The sequence below is a fragment of the Phoenix dactylifera genome, chromosome 8 (genome assembly GCF_009389715.1).
Source record: "Phoenix dactylifera cultivar Barhee BC4 chromosome 8, palm_55x_up_171113_PBpolish2nd_filt_p, whole genome shotgun sequence".
Taxonomy (NCBI): domain Eukaryota; kingdom Viridiplantae; phylum Streptophyta; class Magnoliopsida; order Arecales; family Arecaceae; genus Phoenix; species Phoenix dactylifera.
The window spans coordinates 12,581,516-12,604,311 of NC_052399.1; the positions used below are offsets into that span (position 1 = coordinate 12,581,516).

Sequence of the window (22,796 nt, forward strand, 5' to 3'; positions counted from 1 at the left end):
CGTTCTACGCCTGCTACCCACTATAAGGAATCCCACCTTTCCTCCTCTCCTTCTGCCCGCTCACACTCTCCCCCTCTTCGGTGCCCCACGATTAACGTGCGCCTCTTGACGCCCCCAGACCGCATCCTCCGGCGAGTCAAAGAGAGACAATCGTCCAACATACGCAAAAGATGGCGAGCGTTGCTCCTGAGACGGGATCTTCTTCGATGGGAGTTCTCAAGATCAGGCGGGACCTTTTGGAGGCTTGCATGATGTGCCAAATCTGCCACAAGCTTGTCACGGACGCCACCGCTATCTCTGAATGTCTCCATATTTGTGAGTCTCCCACCTCTCTCCCAAGCTTCTCTAATCAAAAGCCGTCTCATTTTTTGGATCTGTTTTCTTTTCTCTCCTATTGATCGGTATTTTTTTGGATTTTGGAATATCGGATTGCTGATGCTTTTGGTTCGTTGATCTCATCTCTCTCCTATCGGTGGATTCTACTGTTTTCTTAATTCTTCTTTAGTTTTGTGCGATTCAAGGCTCTATTTTCTCGTCTAAATTTGGATAGAAAAAGCTTTTTTTATGATATATTGTTCCATAACACTTCTGCATAAGCTTACAGGATCATATGCATTGATTTTTTTGTCTCTGTTCTTCAGTTATATTGTATTTGATCTATCAAGTTGCCGCATTTATGCTTTGAGATTTATCATGAGCTTTTGGTTCGAAATGAAAAAAAGAAGTTTTATTCATGTGTTGGTTGACAGTTTTTAAAACACATTATCTCAGACAAGTTTTTTTCTCGACATAACACTGACTGCCGGAAGTCATTTGACTAGCTTTCTTTTCTCCATAACAAATATAGATCTGATTATCTTAAACTTGCAGCCATTTTCCATCCCAAATAATAGATCAGTGGGTTTTTTTTTTATTTGATGATTTCATTCTATAACCAGCCTCTGTAAGTGGTGTCATCATTGATGAATTTTAGTAAAGATTCAATACTTGGTGTTCTTCTAAGTGATTTTGGAACATCTGTAGACCTTGAATTATTTGTTGTTTACTAAGAGGGTCTTTCTATGCATTTTGTCACAGTGTTCTATTTTTTTCGCTTCAAATTTAGTTTAAATCAAATCAAATGCCAATTAATATCAGTACTTAAACTTCAGTTTTATCTTCTTGTTGAGTTTGGTTAGCATTGCCAATTCATGTATCTTTGTTCCATTTCAAGAAGTTCTTACATAGAACATTAGACCAAATATTACATTTGGCTTTGTTATTCTGGTTTTCCTTTGTTCATTCAAGATATAAATTGACAAATATTATAATCAATCTCTCTTTATCTCTCTCTGTTTTGTTTTTAATATAAACTTGTGCCATCCTTCAAGAAATTTCTATTACACATTAACAGAAAAATTTTCCTTACAAACGTATGTATATATGCATGTATGCATGTATGTAAATGATTCCTCTTATTTCTGTCCTTCAAGCAGTTTGCAGAAAGTGTATATTTGAGAGGCTTACAGAAGGGGAGGTAGCTTGTTGCCCTATATGTAATATTGATCTTGGTTGCAATCCATTCGAAAAGCTCAGGTAAACCTTTTATCTATTGGCATGTTGGTGTACTTGCAATTTATGTCATCCTTGTAATGTTAATTGGTGCAGTGACATCCTTTTGTTATTTTGGCTTTCTTCTTTTGCATTAAGCAATGAACTATTGATGTCATGGTCGTTCTGCAAAATAAAGTTAATCTAATTACTTCCCATTAGGCTCTAGTTAATTTGATGATCTGATTATATGAGCTTCGCAATGTAAGCTTTCGAGATTAAACCTCTCCTGTAATATTACTGCCGAAGCTCTAATGAGTGTTTTGCATACTTTCTTAACTTCTGAGAATGAGGCAGCGCAAGATCCTCTTCCCTAGGCTTAGCTCAGTTAGAAAAGGTGCAAGCTCAAACAATTTTGAGTGTTGGCTTGCTTACCTCAACAAAAACTGCTTGCAAAAGTACAGAAAGTTCATCTCATAGCATATATGAACTGAGCTTGAACAACTTATGCTTGGCTCGAGCTCAAACTGAGCTTAAGAAACCCTAGTATATACTGAGCTGAGACTGAGCAGCCTGATAGCTCGCTCAGCCCCTTTGCACTCTGAATATAGGAAATGGAATCTAGTACCATGAAAATATTTGATTTCCAAACAAGAAGTAGAATGCCTGGAAAGGAGAATAATAGAACTTAGTTGCCAAAACAAGTAAAGTATGGAAGCTCTTAGGAAGCAGTGCGGGTTCGAGATTGCAGGAAAATCCTGAAGCAGGTGTATTAACCTAAGTAGAAAATTCTGTTATAGTGTTAGAACTGCAACTAATAATGATCACCTGCTTTTCTTCTCCATCAAATAATCTCCAATACAGACTAGAGTGCTGCAAGAATGAAAGTCCTTAGATTCATGATATCATAAGTTACTACAAAATTTGTATGCTTAGATTATCAGATTTTAATGCTCATTCTATTGTTTATTCTTTAATATGGTTAACTACAAGAGCTTTGCCTATTTCCTAGCAGATCAAAACATTAATCGAAACCAAAGCAATTTCTATTTCAGCATATTATTTCTAATACTATGATCAAAGTTGAACCAGAAATTCCTTAATATTCAGATAGATGTTGCCAGACAATAGCACAAAAAACAAGAGACCATCAATGGAACATAGCATAATAGCATATTTGATAATGACAAACAACAAAACGACATATTTGTTCTGAGCAGATCATCTTGGCCATTAAATAAACATTTGGAAAAAGGATTTAGATGATGAAGGGGCCGAAAGTTAAGAGGTCCACTTGTATTGATCATAAGAGATTGTAAAGAACTCCAAAAATACAGGGCCGCCATGGTCCCTTGTTGCTATGTGATTCCTAATGGACGTTGCAAGAGTTGTTAGAATTTACCTTGCTCTCTATGTTTCAATCATGGCAACATCATAAATATGTTATTGTAGCTGTAGGCAAATATGATATCAACAAGGATCAAACTTGTGATAGGCAATAATTTTTTGAGACAATAGCAAAGACAAATATTGCAATGAAAAATATAATACTATTATGCCGTCAAAAAACTCTGGATCTGGCATTTATGGACTCCAGTTTAGCTGTACTGATTAAGTGTCGTGCTTGTTTTCCAGACCTAAAACTTGCTTATTTAAGTTCTGCACAATTTGTCCTATGTAAATAACATTGTTGCTTTTTAATGAACCTTTCTCTGCTTTACCTTTTATGTCCAAAATATTGGCAATTATCCTTTTTCAGCTTGTCAATTGCATTGATAAACAGTAAAGTCATCTGATCATCCTATTAGTATATTCGTTTTACATGAAGGGATATCTTGTTTATTATTATCTGGGAAATGTGGGAATGTACTAAAACCTTGTGGATATTGGTAACATATTCAAGCAACTCTAGGCTATGTATCCAAATTTTTTTATGATGCTATTTCGTCCTTCACTGCTATGTGGTGCAATTTGTTGAACTTCATTTATAAATTTGTGCTGATATGTAACTTTAAGCTCATTTACTAGTTGATCATATGCAGGCCTGATCACAATATAAAGGACATAAGGGAAAAAATATTTCCATCTAAAAAGGAAAAGGAAGATGCTGGGACTCTTGAAGTCCCTTCTGTTGCACTCTTGGTAGCAGAAACTCCTCGACTCGCAAGCCAAGGTGAATTCCAATCTGAAAGCTCAAATTCATTTGCGACTCGAAGAAAGACAACTCAAACTAGGAGGCAGGTAAAGGATATAAAATCACGAGTTCGTTGTAATAAGTAATTTCGAAATCTTTAGACACTCCTTTGCCCTGGTTTTGATTACTACCACCTATTTGGCTCTTTGCATTGATTCTGAAGAGTGACTCTGTTTCGATACAGAATAATTGTGATGCTGAAGACAAAGAGAATGAAGAATCATATCCGGACAGGCCTGAGCAAAGGACTCCTGTTGTTGAAGCAGATCAGGTCAGTGGTCCTGACGCTGAAGTCCCCATTTCTTCGGCGGTGGCCAGAGCTCGAAGGTTAGAAGGAGCTAGCCAAAGAAGAAGGGAGCCGGGAACCTCAGCTCTAGAACAGCTAAACCAGTATTGGTTTTCTTTAGTTGCTGCAGCTGACCTGTGAGATACTGTTACTTTGCTATAAACCATGCTTATGATCATGTTTTAGTCTCTATCATCTTTCTGATCTGTTCAAAATGGTTTTAGGGAAGGATGCTCCTCGCTGAACCAGTCACCTGCAAGATACTTGAGGCTTACGTGAGTACACTTTCTCCCATTACAGAGTCGAGCATATGTTTCCAATGTCCCTTTTGCATCCTTGACTGTTATTTTTACTGATCATTTTTTTCTTTTGATATTTAAATACTTATCTTTTGCCTAACCTTTGTTGATAATTTCCTATTGGCTTGTTTATGTACTGTGCAATGGCATGTTTAGTTATAGCATATAATGTAATTAATGAACCTAATTATACCTTCTGGATAAGTACTTTGAGATCTGTCTACCTGATGCCAGACTCCTAAACATGAGGATCTATGTAAATCTCTTTTTGTTACAGCCATTCAAGTGATCTTCCATCCCACCCTTTTTTTAACCTCTCGACCCGTATTCAAGAATCCTCGTCCCTTAGGCCTACTATATCTGACATTAATGTGCCTAAAACATTGCCAATGGTTAACTCTCTCTTTACTCTTTTGTGTTAAACAGCTCCATAATGCATAGTAACAAAGTTCAGTTCTAAAAATTCTTTTCTTCATTCTTTCCTTGGCTTAATGATTCTTTGAATTATTATGGCATTAACAAATTAATTATGCATAGTTCAATGAATCACAAATTTAATTCATGAACTATTCAGTACTCGTGCAAGAAGCAATTATGGTTTACAAATAAATTTACATACTATTTTTGTTGCTGCCATTTGTTTCCGTGCTTGTTTTAGCCTTTTCCATGATTGTTTTGAAAACTTTTTTTTTAAGTTCTTTTCATTTTTTGAATTATTTGAGTTGTTTCAAAACTGTTGGAAAATTCTCCACCTTTGGAATTTCAAAATTTTCCTCCTAGCAATATTGTTTCCTAATGCTGGAATAATGATTAAGATATCATGTAGGCATTTATGACATTCCTTCCTTACCACACACTAAATACACCTACACTAAAGTTCTCCTTTTGATTGCCCTTTTTGAGCTTCTTGTCATCCTCTTGACCGGATTATCATTTTACTTCCTATTTTCACGAAAACTGTATTACAGGTTGAGTTACCTGGATCCTGCAATTTAGCATAAAGTACCACATTTTACCCTGTTTATAAATTTCATGTCACCTTATTTTGAACCCGATCTATCATATAAATTATCACACCATTTTACATTGCTGCTATGAAATGAATAAATTCTAATGAGATGCTTAAGCAGCAAATTAAAAAATCTCAAGATTGTTTATTATTATTTGGCTTCTTTCCATAATATTAATTTGTAGAACTTTGATGGTACCCATTTAATGTTCTCTGGCACCTAAGACTCATCAACCATCACCAAAAGAATCTTAAGTATCATTCATGATCGAGCCTTAACCTAACCATTGACTATTAATAATCTAAATTAGAGGCTAAAGGTTGGTCTCGGTAAGCAGCTTTTATATTCTCATCAATATCTAAAAGCCTTATTTAAAATGTCTCAGCCTCGAGGTAAATATCGGCAATAAATTATATAAACCACTAAAGGTGGTCTCCATTAGCTGATTTCATATCCTCGTGACTATATAAAAGTGCAGATTTAAATGTATCAGCAATTTGTTTATTTTGAATTATTTGGGCTGGCTGGATAATTCTATAAAGACAGTAGTTAATAAAGAATTAGAAAATCTTATTATGAATGGAAATAAAGTAGTGTCGAACTTCAAAGGCATCCTCAAAATTAAATGATTTGGGACAAATTGGAGCCAATATTTTTCATAAGCTATCCTCAAAATTAAAAATTTGGGACAAATTGGTCCCAATATTTTTCATAAGCTTCTTGTTAAGATTCATACATAGCTCGTTGCATAACTTATAGTACTTTGTATCCACAAGCATTAATTATGAATTATGTTGACTAAGCATAACCATAAAGTAAGATCAAATTCAAATGGTTTTACTTGAAACACATCACAAACAACGTGTTTGCAGAACAAATGATTTTACTTTGATCTGTGACACATCAAAATGAGGCAAAAAGATATCCAATTATTTTTTGGCCTCTCCTTTTATTCGTTTAGGCTAAAATTTATGTTGTTTTCTGACACCTACAGTGTTGTTGGAACAATGACCTCCATAGGGAATCAACTAAAGGAGAGAGAGAAAGGAAGCCCAACCACCACCTGTAACACACCCTCTAAGAAGGATAGGATGAAAAAGTAAATGAAAAGATGCCAATTCTTGATTCAAATCCAACTACCTACATTTCCTTCCATATATTTCCACATATATAGACATCAATGTCATTTGGTATGCCTGTAATCTATGAATCTAAAAAACAAGAAAAAGAAGTTCCTGAATCTTGATGAAGATTACATCTCCCTAACAAACTTTTCATATTTTGGGTTTTCCGAAACCTATATTTATTGACAAAAAATGACATTATTGAAACATCCCAATACTTAAACTTTATCAGGATATTTTCTGCTGTCCCATAATGCTCTAGCATCAGGCATTTCCACTTCAAACTACTCATTTTGGAGGTCACAAAAATTTCTGTGACCATCAAAATCTGCCATATGCGCCCCTAAAACCCATCTTTCACAACTTCTTATAGGAATTGCGCCATGCATGAACAGGTCAATTGCCTCCAAAAGTATATTCATGGAACCAAGATACTGCAGCCATGGAGACTACTATATGATGTTCTAGATAATACATTTGTCTGTTCGTAAGCAATGATATTGTTTATTTATTTCTTAAATTATTTTTTTATTATTTTCTAGCTGTCATGTTTGATTTCTTAAATCATATTTTAACCTAAGATACCTAGTACATACTAATTTAGTGCAGTCATGAAGACATGTCAATGATTTGTAACACAACTCATCCCTTATCTTTTTTCTATTGCAGAGATGGCAATCTACCTGTTTCTTGTATCCAAAAGTATCTGGCGAGGAAACTTGATATTGCAAATGAATCTGAGGTGAGTTTTCAATTTTCTTCTTAAAGCAATACATCATGCTTATTCTAATTTTAGGTACTTACATTATAGATAGTGGTTACAAATTTTGTCCTAAAATGATCATTGGATTTTTGAATTTTGGGTCGTTTTGCTTCCATTAACAAACAAAAGTACATAAGAATTCTCTACTAAATATAGAAGTGAGAATACTGGATGAATATGTTCATGAAATGCTATTTCAGGTAGCATATCAGCTAGTTTAGTTTTATCTATATTGTCGGAGAAAAAATTGTAAGTTTTACTGAAAGCATCATCCACGTATATCAATTGTCATTTACTCATTGACTTTATTTTATTTCACCTAATTTTATAACGTTCCTGACTTACTGTTAGTAAATACCTCAGGAGCATTTATTAAGAAGAATGCCCTAACTATCTAAAATGATGCATCAAAAATTTAATTAGAGAACAAACCAGTTTTCTATAAACAATCTGTATCTCCTAATATAAATTATCCACAATTAAATCTCCTAATTTAACAACTTTATATCTGCAACGGGTTAGGCGGTTGTTATGCGGGTTGTCTCCAAAGCTAGTGTTGATGATGTTCAGCAGGGTGGCATCTATCCCGAGGTGGAGATGGACCCTGAGGGCCAGGAAGTGGACGTGCTTGTGGCCGACCTCTCAGTTTTTTCTCCATTAAGATTCTAGCATGGAATTACAGAGGAGCGGCAAAGCCGCCCTTCATGTCGTCTTTCAGGAGGTTGGTGCAGAACCACGAACCAGAGATCTACTTCTTCTATGAAAAACATATGTCCGACAGTGGGCTTCACCGAGTATAGCGGCATCTAGCGGCAGACTGGAAGATCTATGTAGTAGAATCCCAAGGGTTGTCCGGCGGTATTTTGGCTATGTGGAAGCAGGGTGTGGCGTCAGTAGACATTTTCCACAACTGCTCCCAACAGGTTATTATGGTCATCTCAAAACCTAATACAGCACCATGGGTTTTAAGCGGCGTGTATGCGAGTACTGACCATAGGACTAGGAGAGTCCTGTGGGACGAAATCACCCATTTAGTTGCCTAGGGGTTTCCGTTAGCGGTGGTGGGAGATTTCAATTGTATCCAGGACGCTAGTGAGAAGAGAGGTGGAAGGGCTTTTACCGTTATAGTAGATAAGAGGGAGTTTCGAGACTTCCTATCGCGAAACGGCCTAGTGGACCTGGGCTTCTCCGGACCGCGGTTTACCTGATGTAGCAACCAGTCCAGTAGAGCCAAGGTTTGGAAGAGGCTTGACAGGGCCATGGCGTCCACTAATTGGATTATCCGGTTCCCTTCCTGTCGAGTCAGCTATTTATCTCGAATTGCCTCGGATCATTGTCCACTACTGATCTCAACGGCATCCGACTCTAGTCACCATTGCCCCTTCTGCTTTGAGAAGGTTAGGTTATCTTACCCTCAGTCCTGGGACATTGTCCGAGAAGCTTGGAGCTTGCCGGTGCGTGGCGATGCCATACAGAGTGTTTCTCGAAAATTAAAGCTGACCAAGAGATGGCTGCACCGCTAGAACCGTGAGGTTGTAGGCGATATTTTTAAGAAGCTGGAGGGAGTGGAGGTCGCGATAGCTAACCTTCAAAGAAAAGAAGATCCTAAGGGTGCACTCTCGGAGGCCAACATGGTATGCCTTTGGGAGCTTCCTGTGACTCATCACTCGATCTTGCGACAACATGAGATATTCTGGAGACAGAAGTCCAAAATCCAATGGGTCAGGGAGGGTGATCGGAACACTAGTTTCTTCCATCGGACCACGGTTATTAGAAAACAGAGGAATATGATCCGATCCCTGCGAGATGGGACGGGTCAGCAGGTGGAGGAGGACCTGGCGATTAGACAGGTCTTGCTTGATTTCTTCCGCTGTAGATGGTTAGAGGATAGTGAGGGTGACGAGGTCGACCTACTCCCAAGGGCCAACATGGGTATTGGAACTACAAAGAATGCGTTATTGGTTCTACCGGTGGTGGAGGTGCGGAGGCGGTCTGGGCCCTACGAGAGGATAGGGTTAAGGCTCCTGGTCCAGATGGGTTCCTACCCTTCTTTTTTTGAAAATACTGGTGCATTGTCCGGACGGTTGTGGTTGAAGCAGTTCTGTGTTTCTTCAGTCGGGCAGGAATGCCTGATGAATGGAAGGCCAAATTCATCATGCTGATACCGAAGCGTCAGGACGCGGCAGAACCGAGCCACTTTAAGCCTATCAGCTTGTGCACCGCCTTATATAAAGTGGTGGCTAGAATACTAGTGGAGTGGATGAAGCCCTTGCTTTCCGAAATTATCTATCAGGAGCAAGGAGCTTTAATGAGAGGTAGGAGCATCTTCGATAATATCATGTTGGCTCAAGAGATGATGTGGGATCTTCAGCGGACCCCGATACGGCGAAACCTGTTGGTTGTCAAACTAGACATGGAACGAGCTTATGATAGAATTCGGTAGAGCTTTCTTAGGCGAGCCTTGGAGAGTCTTGGCTTCCACGAGATTTGGATTGATTGGGTGCTGGGGTGTGTTTCGGGCTTCGGCAGGGATGTCCTTTATACCCATACTTGTTTATCATTTGCTCTGATGTCTTGTCTCGGGCACCACGGGCTGCATGTGCCGCCGGAGAGCTGGAGGCTTACGTCCCAGCTCTAGGGGCCCAACCGATATCTCACTTACTCTTCACCGATGACTGTCTCCTCTTGACGAGGGTGCAAGTAGAGGATGCACGGGCCCTCAGGAGGGTGTTGGACGACTATTGCTCGGGGCAGAGAGTGAATGCCCAAAAGTCAACCATCTCCTTCAACCTTAGCACGATGCCAGGGGTTCGACAGGGGATCTGATGAATTCTGGAAATGTCAGAGCAGGACGGGACCTAGAGCTACCTAGCGTACCGATCACAGGTGGGAGAGTGCGGATATCTGAGTGCACCGAGCTGGTACAACGGGTTCAGAGTAGGCTGGAGGAATGGCAGGCAGCGTCTCTATCTATAATGGGTAGATTGACGCTGATCAGATCTGTACTTGGATCTATGCTCATCTATCTTATGGCAAATATGGTGGTGCCAAGGACAGTGCTACTAAAGATTGGACGGCTACTTCGGAGCTTCTTATGGGGCTCGTATGGAGGTGATCGAAGGGTGCACTTAGTGGCATGGAAGAGCATCTGCCTTCCAGTCCATGAGGGTGGCCTCGGGGTTCTGTCTCTCCTGGAGAGGTGGAAGGTGCTCATTGCCCGGCATGCAATCCGGTTCTTTTTGGAGCCACAAGGAATCTGGAGCTGGACCATGGCAGCCCGCTATGGGCGGCTGGGCCCTAAGGCACGAGCACGAGGGTGGAGAATTATCTTTCTATGGCGAGAGATTGCGAAGTACTTGCCTACTACTTTGGTGCACGCTAGATGGCTGATAGGTGATGTACGCAGTATTGATGTGGCTGGAGACTCGTGGGTAGATGCCCTCCCCTTGTGGCATTGGCCGACTATGGTCAGTGTCGAGGTTGCGAAGGGTCTGTGGGTCTGTGACTTCCTTGTCTCTGGGGGGCTGCATGGGACGAGACTAAGTTGGTTCAGCTTTTCGAAGGGCATCTGGCGAAAAGAGTCCGATCCCTCCCGCTACCTGGGTGTGCAGGTCCTGACGTGCAAGTTTGGAGCACCTCTACCAGGACTAGCGTCAGGGTAGGCGATCTCTCTTGCATTCTCCGACGGCAGTATGAGCCGGGGCCTGACTGCACCTGGATCTGGCACTTGGGACTCCATCCAAGGGTAGCCCTATTTCTTTGGAAGGTGATCTGAGACTGTCTTCCGACAAGAGCAGTTCTTAGCAGACGACGACTGAGGATTCTCCCTGTATGTGGGGATTATGGTGTGAACAAGATGGTGGATCATGCCTTGTTTCAGTGCACATGGGTTAGGGCGACTTGGCGACTGGCAGGGATCCTGCAGGAGGTTTGGAGCTAGAGGAACCAGTTTTTATAGGCTATATGCCGATGCTCGGAGTCCCCACTGCTTCGCCAGGAGGCAACCCGAGCGATTTGCACGTCCTACCAGATTTGGCTGGCTAGGAACGCTCGTACCTTTGGCGAACGTAGTATGTCCCCAAGACTTGTGGTGGAGAGCGCCCGTGTGCAGGCGGCGGAGCTCAGTCACATCTTATCCGTCGAAGGGACCTTGATAGCTCAGAACATCTGGAGTTTCCATTTTGCTTCAGTAGCATTCCGTATGGTGTTTTTCACCTGAAAGCCTCCACCTCCAAATTTCTCAAGGTCAACTTCGATGGGTCCATCTTGGACGGAGGTACGCGGGGCGGGGCACATTTTGTTATTCGGAAACCGTCTGCGAGGGTCGTGGCTGCAAGGGGTAGTCAGCTCTTCGACATTTCGATTTCGGGTGCGGAGTTGAAGGCCGCTTGGGCGGGCCTTCGTCATGCTCGGTATGTTTTACGGGCCAGTTCCATTATCCTGGAGGAGGACTCAGCCACGATCATTAGTTGGATCCAGGGGGCCAAGGGGTAATGTTTGTGTCCGCCCTTTGCTCCGAGATACTGGGCAATGATGAGGGATGGAGAGGCATTCTAGGCCAAGCATGTTTTCTGTCAAGCTAATAGGGCTGCGAACTGGGTGGCTAGTTATGTAGCCAGTCACTCCGGTAGTACCCTATGGGCTGGAGATAAGGAGTTGCCCCTGGCACTCCGAGGTATTTTATTTTTTTATTTTATTGGGTGTATCTGTACTCGTCAAGTATGATCCAACCATCTTAGCAAAAAATAAATAAATAAATAAATTTTAGTAAAATGCTATGGGGTGCCCATTATGTGCACACAGAAAATTCCTTGGGGCCACTTATAGTGGCTTGGCAACTCCACATCTGACTACCCCTGTGTATTCTGCTAATTTGTAGAATATACACCAATCTCCTCATGCAACATGGTAGAACTTTTGGTGTACATGAAAAAGGATTCTTGGAGCAATACTCAAAATTTCAACCACTCATGGTGACAAAGAGAAGGAATGAGTGCAAGAAAGGGAATGAGTACAATACATGAATTGATTGGAGTGATTTTTTAGGATAGTTTAGAAATCAAATCTGAAAAGGTTAATTGATAACTAAAATAGCATATTTGAATTGTAGTTAAATTATTAATGGAAATATTATGCATCATCACCACTTAGCAAGGGCGATGACTTCAAGTAATGTTCCCAAGGCATCTATTAACAATTCATGTTTCATAAATTGGTTGATATTCTATTCAAATAGACAAAAGTTTTCTTAGGGTTCATTAGGATGGCAAAGATCTTATCAATTCAATAAGATCTTCCAACGACACTTCCACTAAGAGATGTAGTTAAAAAACTATGTAGTTTGTGAATGAAATCGGAACCACTAAAGGAGAGTTTATGCTGGGAATTAATTCTTCTTTTCTTTAGGAGAACCAATTTGATTTTAGAGGTGATTATTATAACTGCTTAAAACCCAAAACAAAGTTCTTGTATTTGGAAAAAAAAAAAAGACCCCTCTCCAACATTATCTCTTCACCCAACGTCTTGCTAGCTTGCACCAAATATGGCATATTGGGCAAGTAGCTTACCGAGGCACCCAAAAAGGCCATTATGTATGCTTCTACTACTTGTTAAATATCAACAACATGTTGACTATGGACTCCTTTGTTAATCTTGAGATCCTTTAGTATCTTGTTCCTACTATCCTAACTTTTCATGGAAATTCTATTAGATTTTATCCTAGTCTAATCTTTTAAATTCATGCACACCATGGAATGTTGTACCTCCCCGAACCACTTGGTTTGAGGTATACCAAGCCGTATCGAGAGGGGACCAGCACGTTTCACCCCTCGATTCGAGAAATCCAGCAAAACAGAGGAGAGGGAGGAGTGAGGAAAAGGGAAAAAAAGAGGGAGGGAGGGAGAAAAAGGGAGGGAAAAGGGGAGAGGGAGAGAGGCCGAGAGAGGGAGAGAGAGAGATAGGGAGGGAGTGCTGATTTCACTTAAAAAATTCAATAAAAATAGGAGAAGAGCCCCTATTTCATTTCGAAACAAGGACTACGTCCTTGTTCTTGTGCTGCAGGAGGAGAGGGGACTCGAAAGCCCCCACTCTCCCCTTCTCCTGGCCTGTCTCTCCCCACCTCCCTCTCCCTCTCTCTCTCTCTTCCGTCCTTCCTCTGCCTCCCTCTCTCTCTCTTTTTCTCTCTTTCCTTCTCCCTGTCCCCCTTCTTCGCTGGCTCTCGCTATGTCTATATGGACCCAAAATGGAATAGCATGGTACCATACCATATCGTACCATTGGGTAACCGTTATGAGTCTCGATACCGGCAGGTAACCGATACGGATCTCAGTACCAGCACAACTTACCTTGACCCATAAAAAGGCTGTCCCAATTGCTCCTACATCACTTTCATTTTGTCATAGTATGTTATTCTATTGCTTTTCCGAAGTTGTTTTCCATTTAACTTGATGTAAAGAGACTAACCTTTTTCCTCATCACAATAAGGTTATAGCCTAAATATAGGTGATGGGTTCACCTGAACTACTTCTGTATCAATTATTTTATATAATGCCATGTCTTTTAACATTATTAACACCTTCATGTTAAGTTCAGCCATCCTCATTCAAATTTGTTTATTTATTTCATCCTTTTCTTTGATTTGTTGATTGATAAGTGTACCATTGAGGTTAGCAATGCAAGCGGATTGTATATAATCATTTTGATTTGTTTCCATATCCTAATTTATCTAGATATGGATACAAGTTTTAGCATCCAACTAATATCCACATATATATTCATTTCTATCAAGAAAAAGCAGATATAGATATGGATACATAACTCTCTGATTGAAATTTCAATAGCAGATTCTGTTTGCAATCCTATTTAGTCTTATATAGCTCATAAACTTTAAAGAGATATAAGCTACAATATGAACATGTTTTTTTATCTTCCAAACTGTAATAAATTTGATTTGGTGGCTCATAATGTTTAGTTATCTCCATTTATATCTGTATTTTCAACATCCAATTTATATCCTATCCATTTAAAACAAGCATGGATATGAATTTTAGCATCCCTTCATATTTGTGTTCCTATCCATATCTATCAAATAAAAACAGAAATGGATATGGATACATTGATATTTGATATATATCCTATCCATTTTCAGCCTTAATTTACATTATGATAAATAATATTTTTGTAAGGACTTGACTTTTAATCATGTCATGGATGTCAATGTTTTGTTTCAAATACTTAAAGATAGAAGGCATAATACAGTGAAGTATTTCTTAGGATATTCATAGGCAGGGTGAACATGTCACTAGGAGTCTAGGAGGAATGAAAATGATAGTGAGTTCAATAGAAAAAAAAAAAAGGCAACAAATGTCATGAAATAAAAACGAAGGATAAATCAACAGGTTTTTGCACCATATGATTTACAAGCATTCTTGACAGTTACTTGTGTATGTACAAGGTGCTAAGGGTTTGCTAGCTTGGAGTTGCCATGATATGTAGCTGCCATAACGAGCCATGCTAGCTAGGGTGCATCAGGATGATACGATGCAATGGGATGGTTGAATTCCAAACTCTGACAAGCAGCCAATGTCATGCGAGTGTTGTGTTGTTAAGACATTGGCATGACACGTACATTGCATGCTATGTTGTGTCGTTTGCTGCTGATATCCTTTTTTTTTTTTTGTTAAAATCCTTTCCTTCTAACATGGTATAACATACAACCACCTCACAAGCTACTATGTGAATCTTAATGGTTTTTAAGGTTTTATAAGAGCTTCAAGTGAATTTTAAATTTTATCCTATGTGGATTTTTGCATTCTTAATATTCACAATGTCTCGCATATTGTTTATCTTGTTTCTACCAAATTATGCTTAGCATGGTATGACTTATCATACCCTGTGTTTTCACATGCGCCAATAGAGAAATAAAAGGACATTGTCCGCATACATGCAGAAAAAATGAAGGCATCAAGCATGTTGAATATGTATGGTCTCATACCAATTTTTAGAGACCCAGGCAGGTTGAACGATTTGGTCCTGATACCTGGTACATAGTAAGAAAGACGTATCGACACTCGGTATACCAAAAAGACTCCATGCCATACCATACCGACACAGTGCTAGTGTGGCACCGGTACAAAGTCCGGTACTGGGACGGTGAACCTTGATTGTAATTTTATGTGTTTGACAAATTTGTACATTCAACTTTTTGGCTTTTTCTCCTATATATCTATTCGCAAAGTCTCTAGTAGCTTCGAGTTTGTATTCAAATGTTTCAGGAATGCCCCAACATGGAAAGCCAATGCCCTCTCCTCTCTTGAAATTCTCCTTTTCTGATACCAACACCCTAACCATGTTGTTAATTTTGCCAATAATGTTGGTTGCATCAAACTTAATTAGGTTTATGGCCATGACTGGTTTGTGAATTTGATGCATTTCATGTTTTTCTGTAGTTCTTTCTTCCCATCTCCATGTTCTAAAGAAGTTTCTCCTTTCCTTCTAGTCCTTTCTCTAATCTTATAAAACTTGAGGTATTTAGAATTATGCAAACTAGCGAAGATAATTTTGTTGATAAATCCCCCATTTTTTGGGGTCTCGAGGAAGAAGCAATTATGCATGTTTTATAATCTACAATCTATAACCTCCCTCGCCGTTCCTATCCCTCAAACTCATAATGGGTCATCATACGAGTTTGTTGGGAGACTGGCAGTCTAAGAAATTGTAGCGGACCAACATGAGATGATATAATAGCATGTATGAATAGTGAAAGGTGACTTAGCGCTCAATGTAGAGTTCAATAAATGAGCTCTTGATGACCCTAATGATACACTACCATCAAGGAAAAGATCATAAAAACAATGCACCAACATAACTGATCAATCAAAACAATGACAACATGATGTTGTGACAACTAAGTCTAAAGTGAGCTAAGATACTACTAGAAGAAGGCAAAATGACATTTTACGCGGGAAAAAAAGAGCAGCTGATGGTAGGATCTAATTGACGCATGAATTCTCAAACTACAAAAGTTGTTTGACAAAAGAATTTGAGTGCAATTTTGATGCCAATGATAAATCTTGGAAGTTGGACAGGTGGATATAGGCTGACAAACCTGATAAAGTCAGTGGTACTCCCATGCTTGATGGTTGTTGCCATTTGTCCATCTTCTCCATTGACCTAGCGATGGAAGGGCGGTCGCAATTTCTGCATATTTGAGAAATCATGTTCTAGGAGATGATTGGTTGTTGTTTTCCTTGCTAGATCACACATGCCTTATCATGTGGCCCTGACTAGAGGTAACAGCAAAAAAGGGATCCCAATGCATGAGGCTCCCGCCACTACAAGGTCTACAAAGTGTCAAATAGCTTTATCTCCATGTGTGAAGAGGGTGTTTCCGTATTACACCTAGGTCATATTGGAGCAACCTTACCATTATGCCAAGTCTTACCATAAAAATAAAAAAAAGAAATTAAAGAGAATCAAGAAAAAATAGGCGTGTGGCATAGATTCTTCTATCAATTACAAACTAAATCAGGAAGTCAATTCATATCCAGTTGTCAATAGATGAAGAAGATGGTTGATGATGTTATCTCTTGCCAGAAATAGATGAAAATGTTGAACCTGCAATGGAGATTTTGGTGCACTTACAAAGGAAATACAAATTGATATTTAAAACAAGGGTATAATAAAGAAAAGGATTTTTATGCATCAAAGTCAAACATTTGAAAGCAACAAAAGTAGATCAAAACACAAAGATGTGTGGGACTTGAAATGATGGCTTCTTGCAAACTCAAATGTTCGAACCAACTTGGCATGCAACATTGAAATCCAAAAAAGTCCTTGTATTCCATAAGAAAATGGTGAGAGGTGTGACACTATAACATGCACATAACTTTGTAAAGCATCTTAAAAATATAGTTTCTACTAATTGCCTCTCCTTGACTACTTTTATGGAATGGAGAATCAATCAACTCAAAATACAACTAAAGATAGCTTCCTAAGTTATTTATCAAAGAAGTGGCGCTCTATATTGTGTGGAAGTGTACTTGCAAATAAGGTTCTCAGCACTAGTATTGGGATCTATGGAGATTAGCGACCAACATGGTATGGTATGGATCCGTACCGTACCATATTGAGGGTGTTTCAGCCTTTTTTTATTTTCTAATTTTGATCTGAGGTCAGCAAAGGAAATGCCAACTTCAAATCAAAATCCAAAAATAAAAAAAAAATGAAAGAAAAAGGATTCGAACTGGATAGTGTGAAGCCTAAATTTTTAGAAGCAAATGCTGCATAAATATTTTAAATCATTATAAAGCTAGAAAGTACTCAAATCTCAATCACCCAAGGTTCGCCTTCTTGGTACCAGATTCTGTACCAATACCGTGGTGGTACAATATTCGAATGCTCGGTACAGATTTTGGTTTAGTATACCAACACCTGGTACATAGTTCAGTCCGGTACAATATGTTACACCTAGTACGGGGCCGTACGCATTGGAATGGCAAACCTTTCGATCACCTCTCTCCTCTCTCTCTCTCTCAATCAAAACCATATACATGCATTTCACATGTCAAGATCTTGCACACTTAAAGAAAAAAATTTAAAAAAAGGCAACATTGGAGCAATACATGAAGGACATTAAATGTGGTGATATTTGAAGGCAAATGGAGATGCTTACAAAAGGCACTTAGCCTAGATCTAGCCTAGAGAAAACATAATCAAATCCCTAAAACTCGTAATGCCTTGGGTCCATATCTAAGTCTTGGATCCAAAAATGTCAGTGAACAAAAGATCTAACTAGTAAGGGGATTCGCAAGAACCAACAAAATTAATGGAAAAAGGAGTCATGCATCATGATTCAAAAAAAGACCTATCACTTGCAAGGTGCCAAGGAACATTATGAGTTAACGATGGGAAGACAGTCTACCTCGGAATTATGGGCAAAGTGATCCCTACTTGGGTTTTGACACAAACCAAGATAAAAATTTTCATAAAATTGGCAGGAAAGGCACAGAAGAAAACGTTGTAACATTTTATGTTATTGGTTGGAGAATAGAAAAAAGTTGATGCAATAGTGTGCGAGCAAATTCGCATACATCACGGACACTATAAACAAGGTTACAAGTTGCTAGAAGAAAATAATGCAAAAATAGCAAGAAAAAGATATATGGACAAAATTTTGGGCTTAAATTGTTCCCATTGGATTTAGAGAAAATTGAAGCAAATACCTATCATGTTGTTCATTTGCCATACTCTAAAGAGGCAAAGAGATGGAACTGAAAAGGGCAAACAAAACCAACAGTTGGCAGTGGAAATGTTGGCAAAAATGGCTTGTAAGGCTAAAGATAGCATATTGGAGGATTCAAATGCCAAAGAGAAGGTTTTAACAAAGATCGAGTTAAGTCAGGGTAATTTGGGCTTACTATCATGCTGCTAATCACCAAATCCTGTAAGGGGACCAAAAAATTCCAAAATACAATCAAGAGAAGATTTAGAAGGTCCAGTAGACCCTTGCATAAGTGGTTGAGGCAGAACAATGGCTGGAAAGAAAAGGATGAACTACAAAGATTGCTTGTAGGCAATATAAACCAGCATTTCTAGAGGACTTCACATCATTTTTTTTCTAGGAGAGCTTCAAATCCTTATAAAATTGTCAATTTACCAACAAATGAAGGCCTATGAAGGTAACCCCTTCAAGGGCTTAAGTGGGGTTTTAGTGAGATTCCATCCCAACTAGTAGTAAGAACAATGATTGTCATGGTGTTGGGATCCAATCCAGTGATTGAAAAGTTGACAGGTGACACCAATCTACCACTGTAGGTCTTTAAAGTCTTCAACAAAGCTCCTATAAAACTAAAGAAAATAATTTTTAGTCAATATGCAACCAACATCATACACAGTTCGAACGATGCATCATTTTGAGTTTAACAATAATGTTCACTATAAATGCTATTTTATGTTTAGTGCATACTTCATACATAGCATTTACATTTATCCCCTGAACACATAGTCAGGCATCATTCTGTACACAACAAACTATGTTCTTTATATACATGAATACGCTAGGGACTAAACATAAAATGGCCATCAAATTAATCCACATATAGAATTTTCAATCCCCAGGAAGTAAACATAAAATGGCAGTCAATCTAAGGAGTGGACCTCAATGACTTCTATACCTTATCTGTATACACTTTTGCAATGAATAAGCAAATGAAAGGTACATCATGGTTAGATACTCTGTTGCATGAATTAAAGTTTCGATAGAACCAATGTACATTGACCAAGAACAAACTGAAACCTATCCTTAGTTTTGAATTTTTATCAAGGACCGGTAGTTTTGCATTATTTCTGCCAAAACTGAACAAACCTAACCATATATACTTGCTTGAGTTACTTCAACATTTGTTTTGTTGCTTGCTATCATATTATAGAGATTTATTTATTTATCTAAGCACATAGGTTATATATTACCAATTAATGTTTTTCCTTTCTTTTTCTTTAGTCAAAAGAGGGGATACATCATCAACATAAGCCTTGATTGCCTAGGGCCTGTAAATAGCCCTTCTTATGGTACTTCAAAAGATTATTGAAACACGATTAAAATCAATACGTTTCACAAGAAATACATATTTTAGAAAAAATAAATGTAACATTCCATAGCTGCATGTGATCAGATAGCCTCTTGACCTCGATATATGAGGAAAAATTGCTTAAATTAAATATATTTCTGTGTCATATCAAAAATTGAAGAAAGGATTTAAATGAGCTCACTCCTGAAAAGCTTAAAAATGGCTGCATATAATGAAGTTTTGAACAAATGGTTTTCAAGAAGCAAATAATATATATCTATGTTCAATATGCAAGGTATTAGAATACTTGAATTTCACTTACATGCGATACTAACTTCAATCTAAAGTTGTCGAAACTACACAACGAAACTTATATACTCTAAAATGTAGCCTTATATTCTCATCATTATGATATGTTTACTTTGTATCTTTACTTTCTTTATTAGAAAATTGAAGATGACATGCAAAAAACCATTCATGAACTTGAATGCACAAACCTTGCATTATTTCATGTGAAATAGTGGAACGTTTGGGAAAAGATAGCAGTTTTAAGTTCCATGCTCCTAGCTTTTGCGAACAAAGTAGACTAGTACATTCTGCTTATCAAGCATTAGATTTGATCTGCTATAGATGCCCAATTTAGTGCATACGTATATGTAATTTTGACTAATCTATAATCCAGTCATGCTCAGTGTGTAAATGTTCCTGTCTGATTGACTGAACTCTCCTGTAACAGGTGGAGATCATGTGCCAAGGTCAAACAGTGAGCTCAGTGATGACCCTGCAAAATGTAGCTGATCTGTGGTTCCAAACTCTATCATCAGATATAATCCAGGCACCGGTTGGATCTTCAGGCAAGGACCTTGTCATTGTGTTAGTTTATCGCCACAAGGTTCCAGCCTCTTGACTGTCTCATTCTTTCAAATCTCCAAGAACTTCAGTGTCTTTAAGTGCCCCTTGAGCTTCGTAGTTGTCAGCCTATGCCATTTCTGAGCTGCTGTATGGGCAAACCTTGGTTAATTACAGTCCGTATTTCTGCCCTTTTGTAACTGTTAATATATGTTTACAAGTTATCATGTTCAGTCATTAGACCATATATTCGTTTGTCATTCTATATCCTCACCAATATGAGCTATTGTGGCAGGGAATTTATGGTTTTTTCAATGATAGCAATTAAAGCATCATCTTTTTCAGCACTCTTCAAGAATATATAGTAGGGCTACATGTTGAATATTTCCATCCCTTTCACTTCATCCATTATTATTACGGATCGTGGCCGTGGTTGTGGACATAGGTATGAGTGCAAGAGGAATGCATTACAAGAGCTTGTGGGCTTTACTGCATTAATTCATATGGAACATTCTACAGTTGAATTGCCCCAGTATTCTGAATTATGCCTGCCTGAACTAAACCACAACGCTAACCTGCATCTGAGTAGAACTGCCTTTGTTTATCAGCACTTCATCACTATCAAAATTCTTGGTGAACCATGGGATTCCATGCAACACCAGATTTACGACAATTGCCACCACCAGCCCCATTGGCAGGGCTTATTGCTTCCAGTGAACAAGAGACCAACAAGAAATATTCGATGCGAACATTTTTTCCTTGTTTAATACTTCAGCTGTGATAAATCTGCTTATCCGTTCCAAGAGATATCAGGCCAGTTATGCATTACATCACTAGGTTGGATCAAGTCACAAGAGAGCATCTGACAAGAGTTAAACTGTGTGTGCGTCACGGATGCCAAAACCACATTAAACCATGCAAAAAATGCATTAAACTGTCTGCTTGGACCAAAATGTGCTAGATAGTTCCCCATTCCCCTGGATAATCTGAATCATGCGACGACCTGTGCTATTCATAACCTTTGTCAACATGCAGTGAACACTTCAAGACTTGAATGTAGTGTCTCTTCACATGTTGAAGCATGCAGTGCTAATGTGCTCCAAGTGGCTACTCTGTTGGCAGTTTGAGAAAGTTTGTCCAGGCAACAGATCCGCCTTACGGTTGTTGAACCTGAATGCTTACGTAGAAAACCAACGGACCCTTGACTGCTTCAGGCAAAATAGGAACAAATAAATGCTCAACAAAGAATGAAAAAATAAATACAGAGAAACGGAAAGCAGACACATTATAGCAGGAGCATGGGATATCCAACTTTGCCTACTACTCGTATGTGAAGAAATGATAGATTATCAGACACAAAAATTAAGCTTTCAGCAGCGAGCGATGGAACTTGATGCCACCAGCTTCACTAACAATAGGCATGTAGCAAAAGGAATGATATCATGTAGTTACCAAAAGAGTAGTTAAGCAGCAGCAACACATCATAAGAGGAAAGTCAAAGTTCAACTTTATGTCATACACACATGAAGCTTAGCAGTAAGTATGTCACTATCATATTTTCCATGCTTTTCAGTGCATATACATGCATAAACATTATGCATATACATCTACATATACATACCATACACACACAAAATGGACTCAGAGCATGCATGGTTGAGTCTATCTTGCAAACCTAAATCATATAAGCAACAAATTAGATGCTTTCTGAAATTAAAAGAAGTAATGTAGATGTTTGCATAACAATCTTTTCAAGCTTACATGTTATTTTTTAAACTAACTATTTGAGCACTGGATATTGATGAAACACCTGAAAGGAGGAGCCCAACCTTATGCTATGTGATAAGTTTTAAACATTTTTCTTTTCAAAACTACAATTCTAACACAAATGCCTCAAGTAAATATGTTGAATTTTCATAAGTTTTCATTATAACTTACGATCAATTATAACTTATGCTAATATTTCCCCTTCTCCATGTGAATTTGAATGTACATTTTCATTATTATGATGAAATGCATAAGAAAACATATCATTTCCAAAGTCACAAAGTCTTGTCCGAACTATTCAGTAACATAAGAAAATTTATGCAAACATACTTTGTCGCTTTCATAATCAAAGACGCCAACGAAAAATATGGAAAAAAATCAGAAAAAGAAAAGCAAAATTAAAAGCTA

At 38.6% G+C, this 22,796-nt stretch overlaps 1 protein-coding gene across 1 annotated transcript; it reads left to right on the forward strand.

The window, feature by feature from the left end:
- The first annotated feature begins 170 nt into the window (after positions 1–170).
- Positions 171–21,312, forward strand: LOC103716584 (E3 ubiquitin protein ligase DRIP2-like). The gene is made up of 7 exons (XM_039129575.1): positions 171–315; positions 1,476–1,575; positions 3,573–3,771; positions 3,909–4,147; positions 4,235–4,285; positions 7,113–7,185; positions 20,509–21,312. The coding sequence occupies exons 1-7, from the start codon at positions 171–173 to the stop codon at positions 20,677–20,679; spliced, it is 978 nt and encodes a 325-aa protein (XP_038985503.1). The 3' UTR covers positions 20,680–21,312.
- Positions 21,313–22,796: the final 1,484 nt, after the last annotated feature.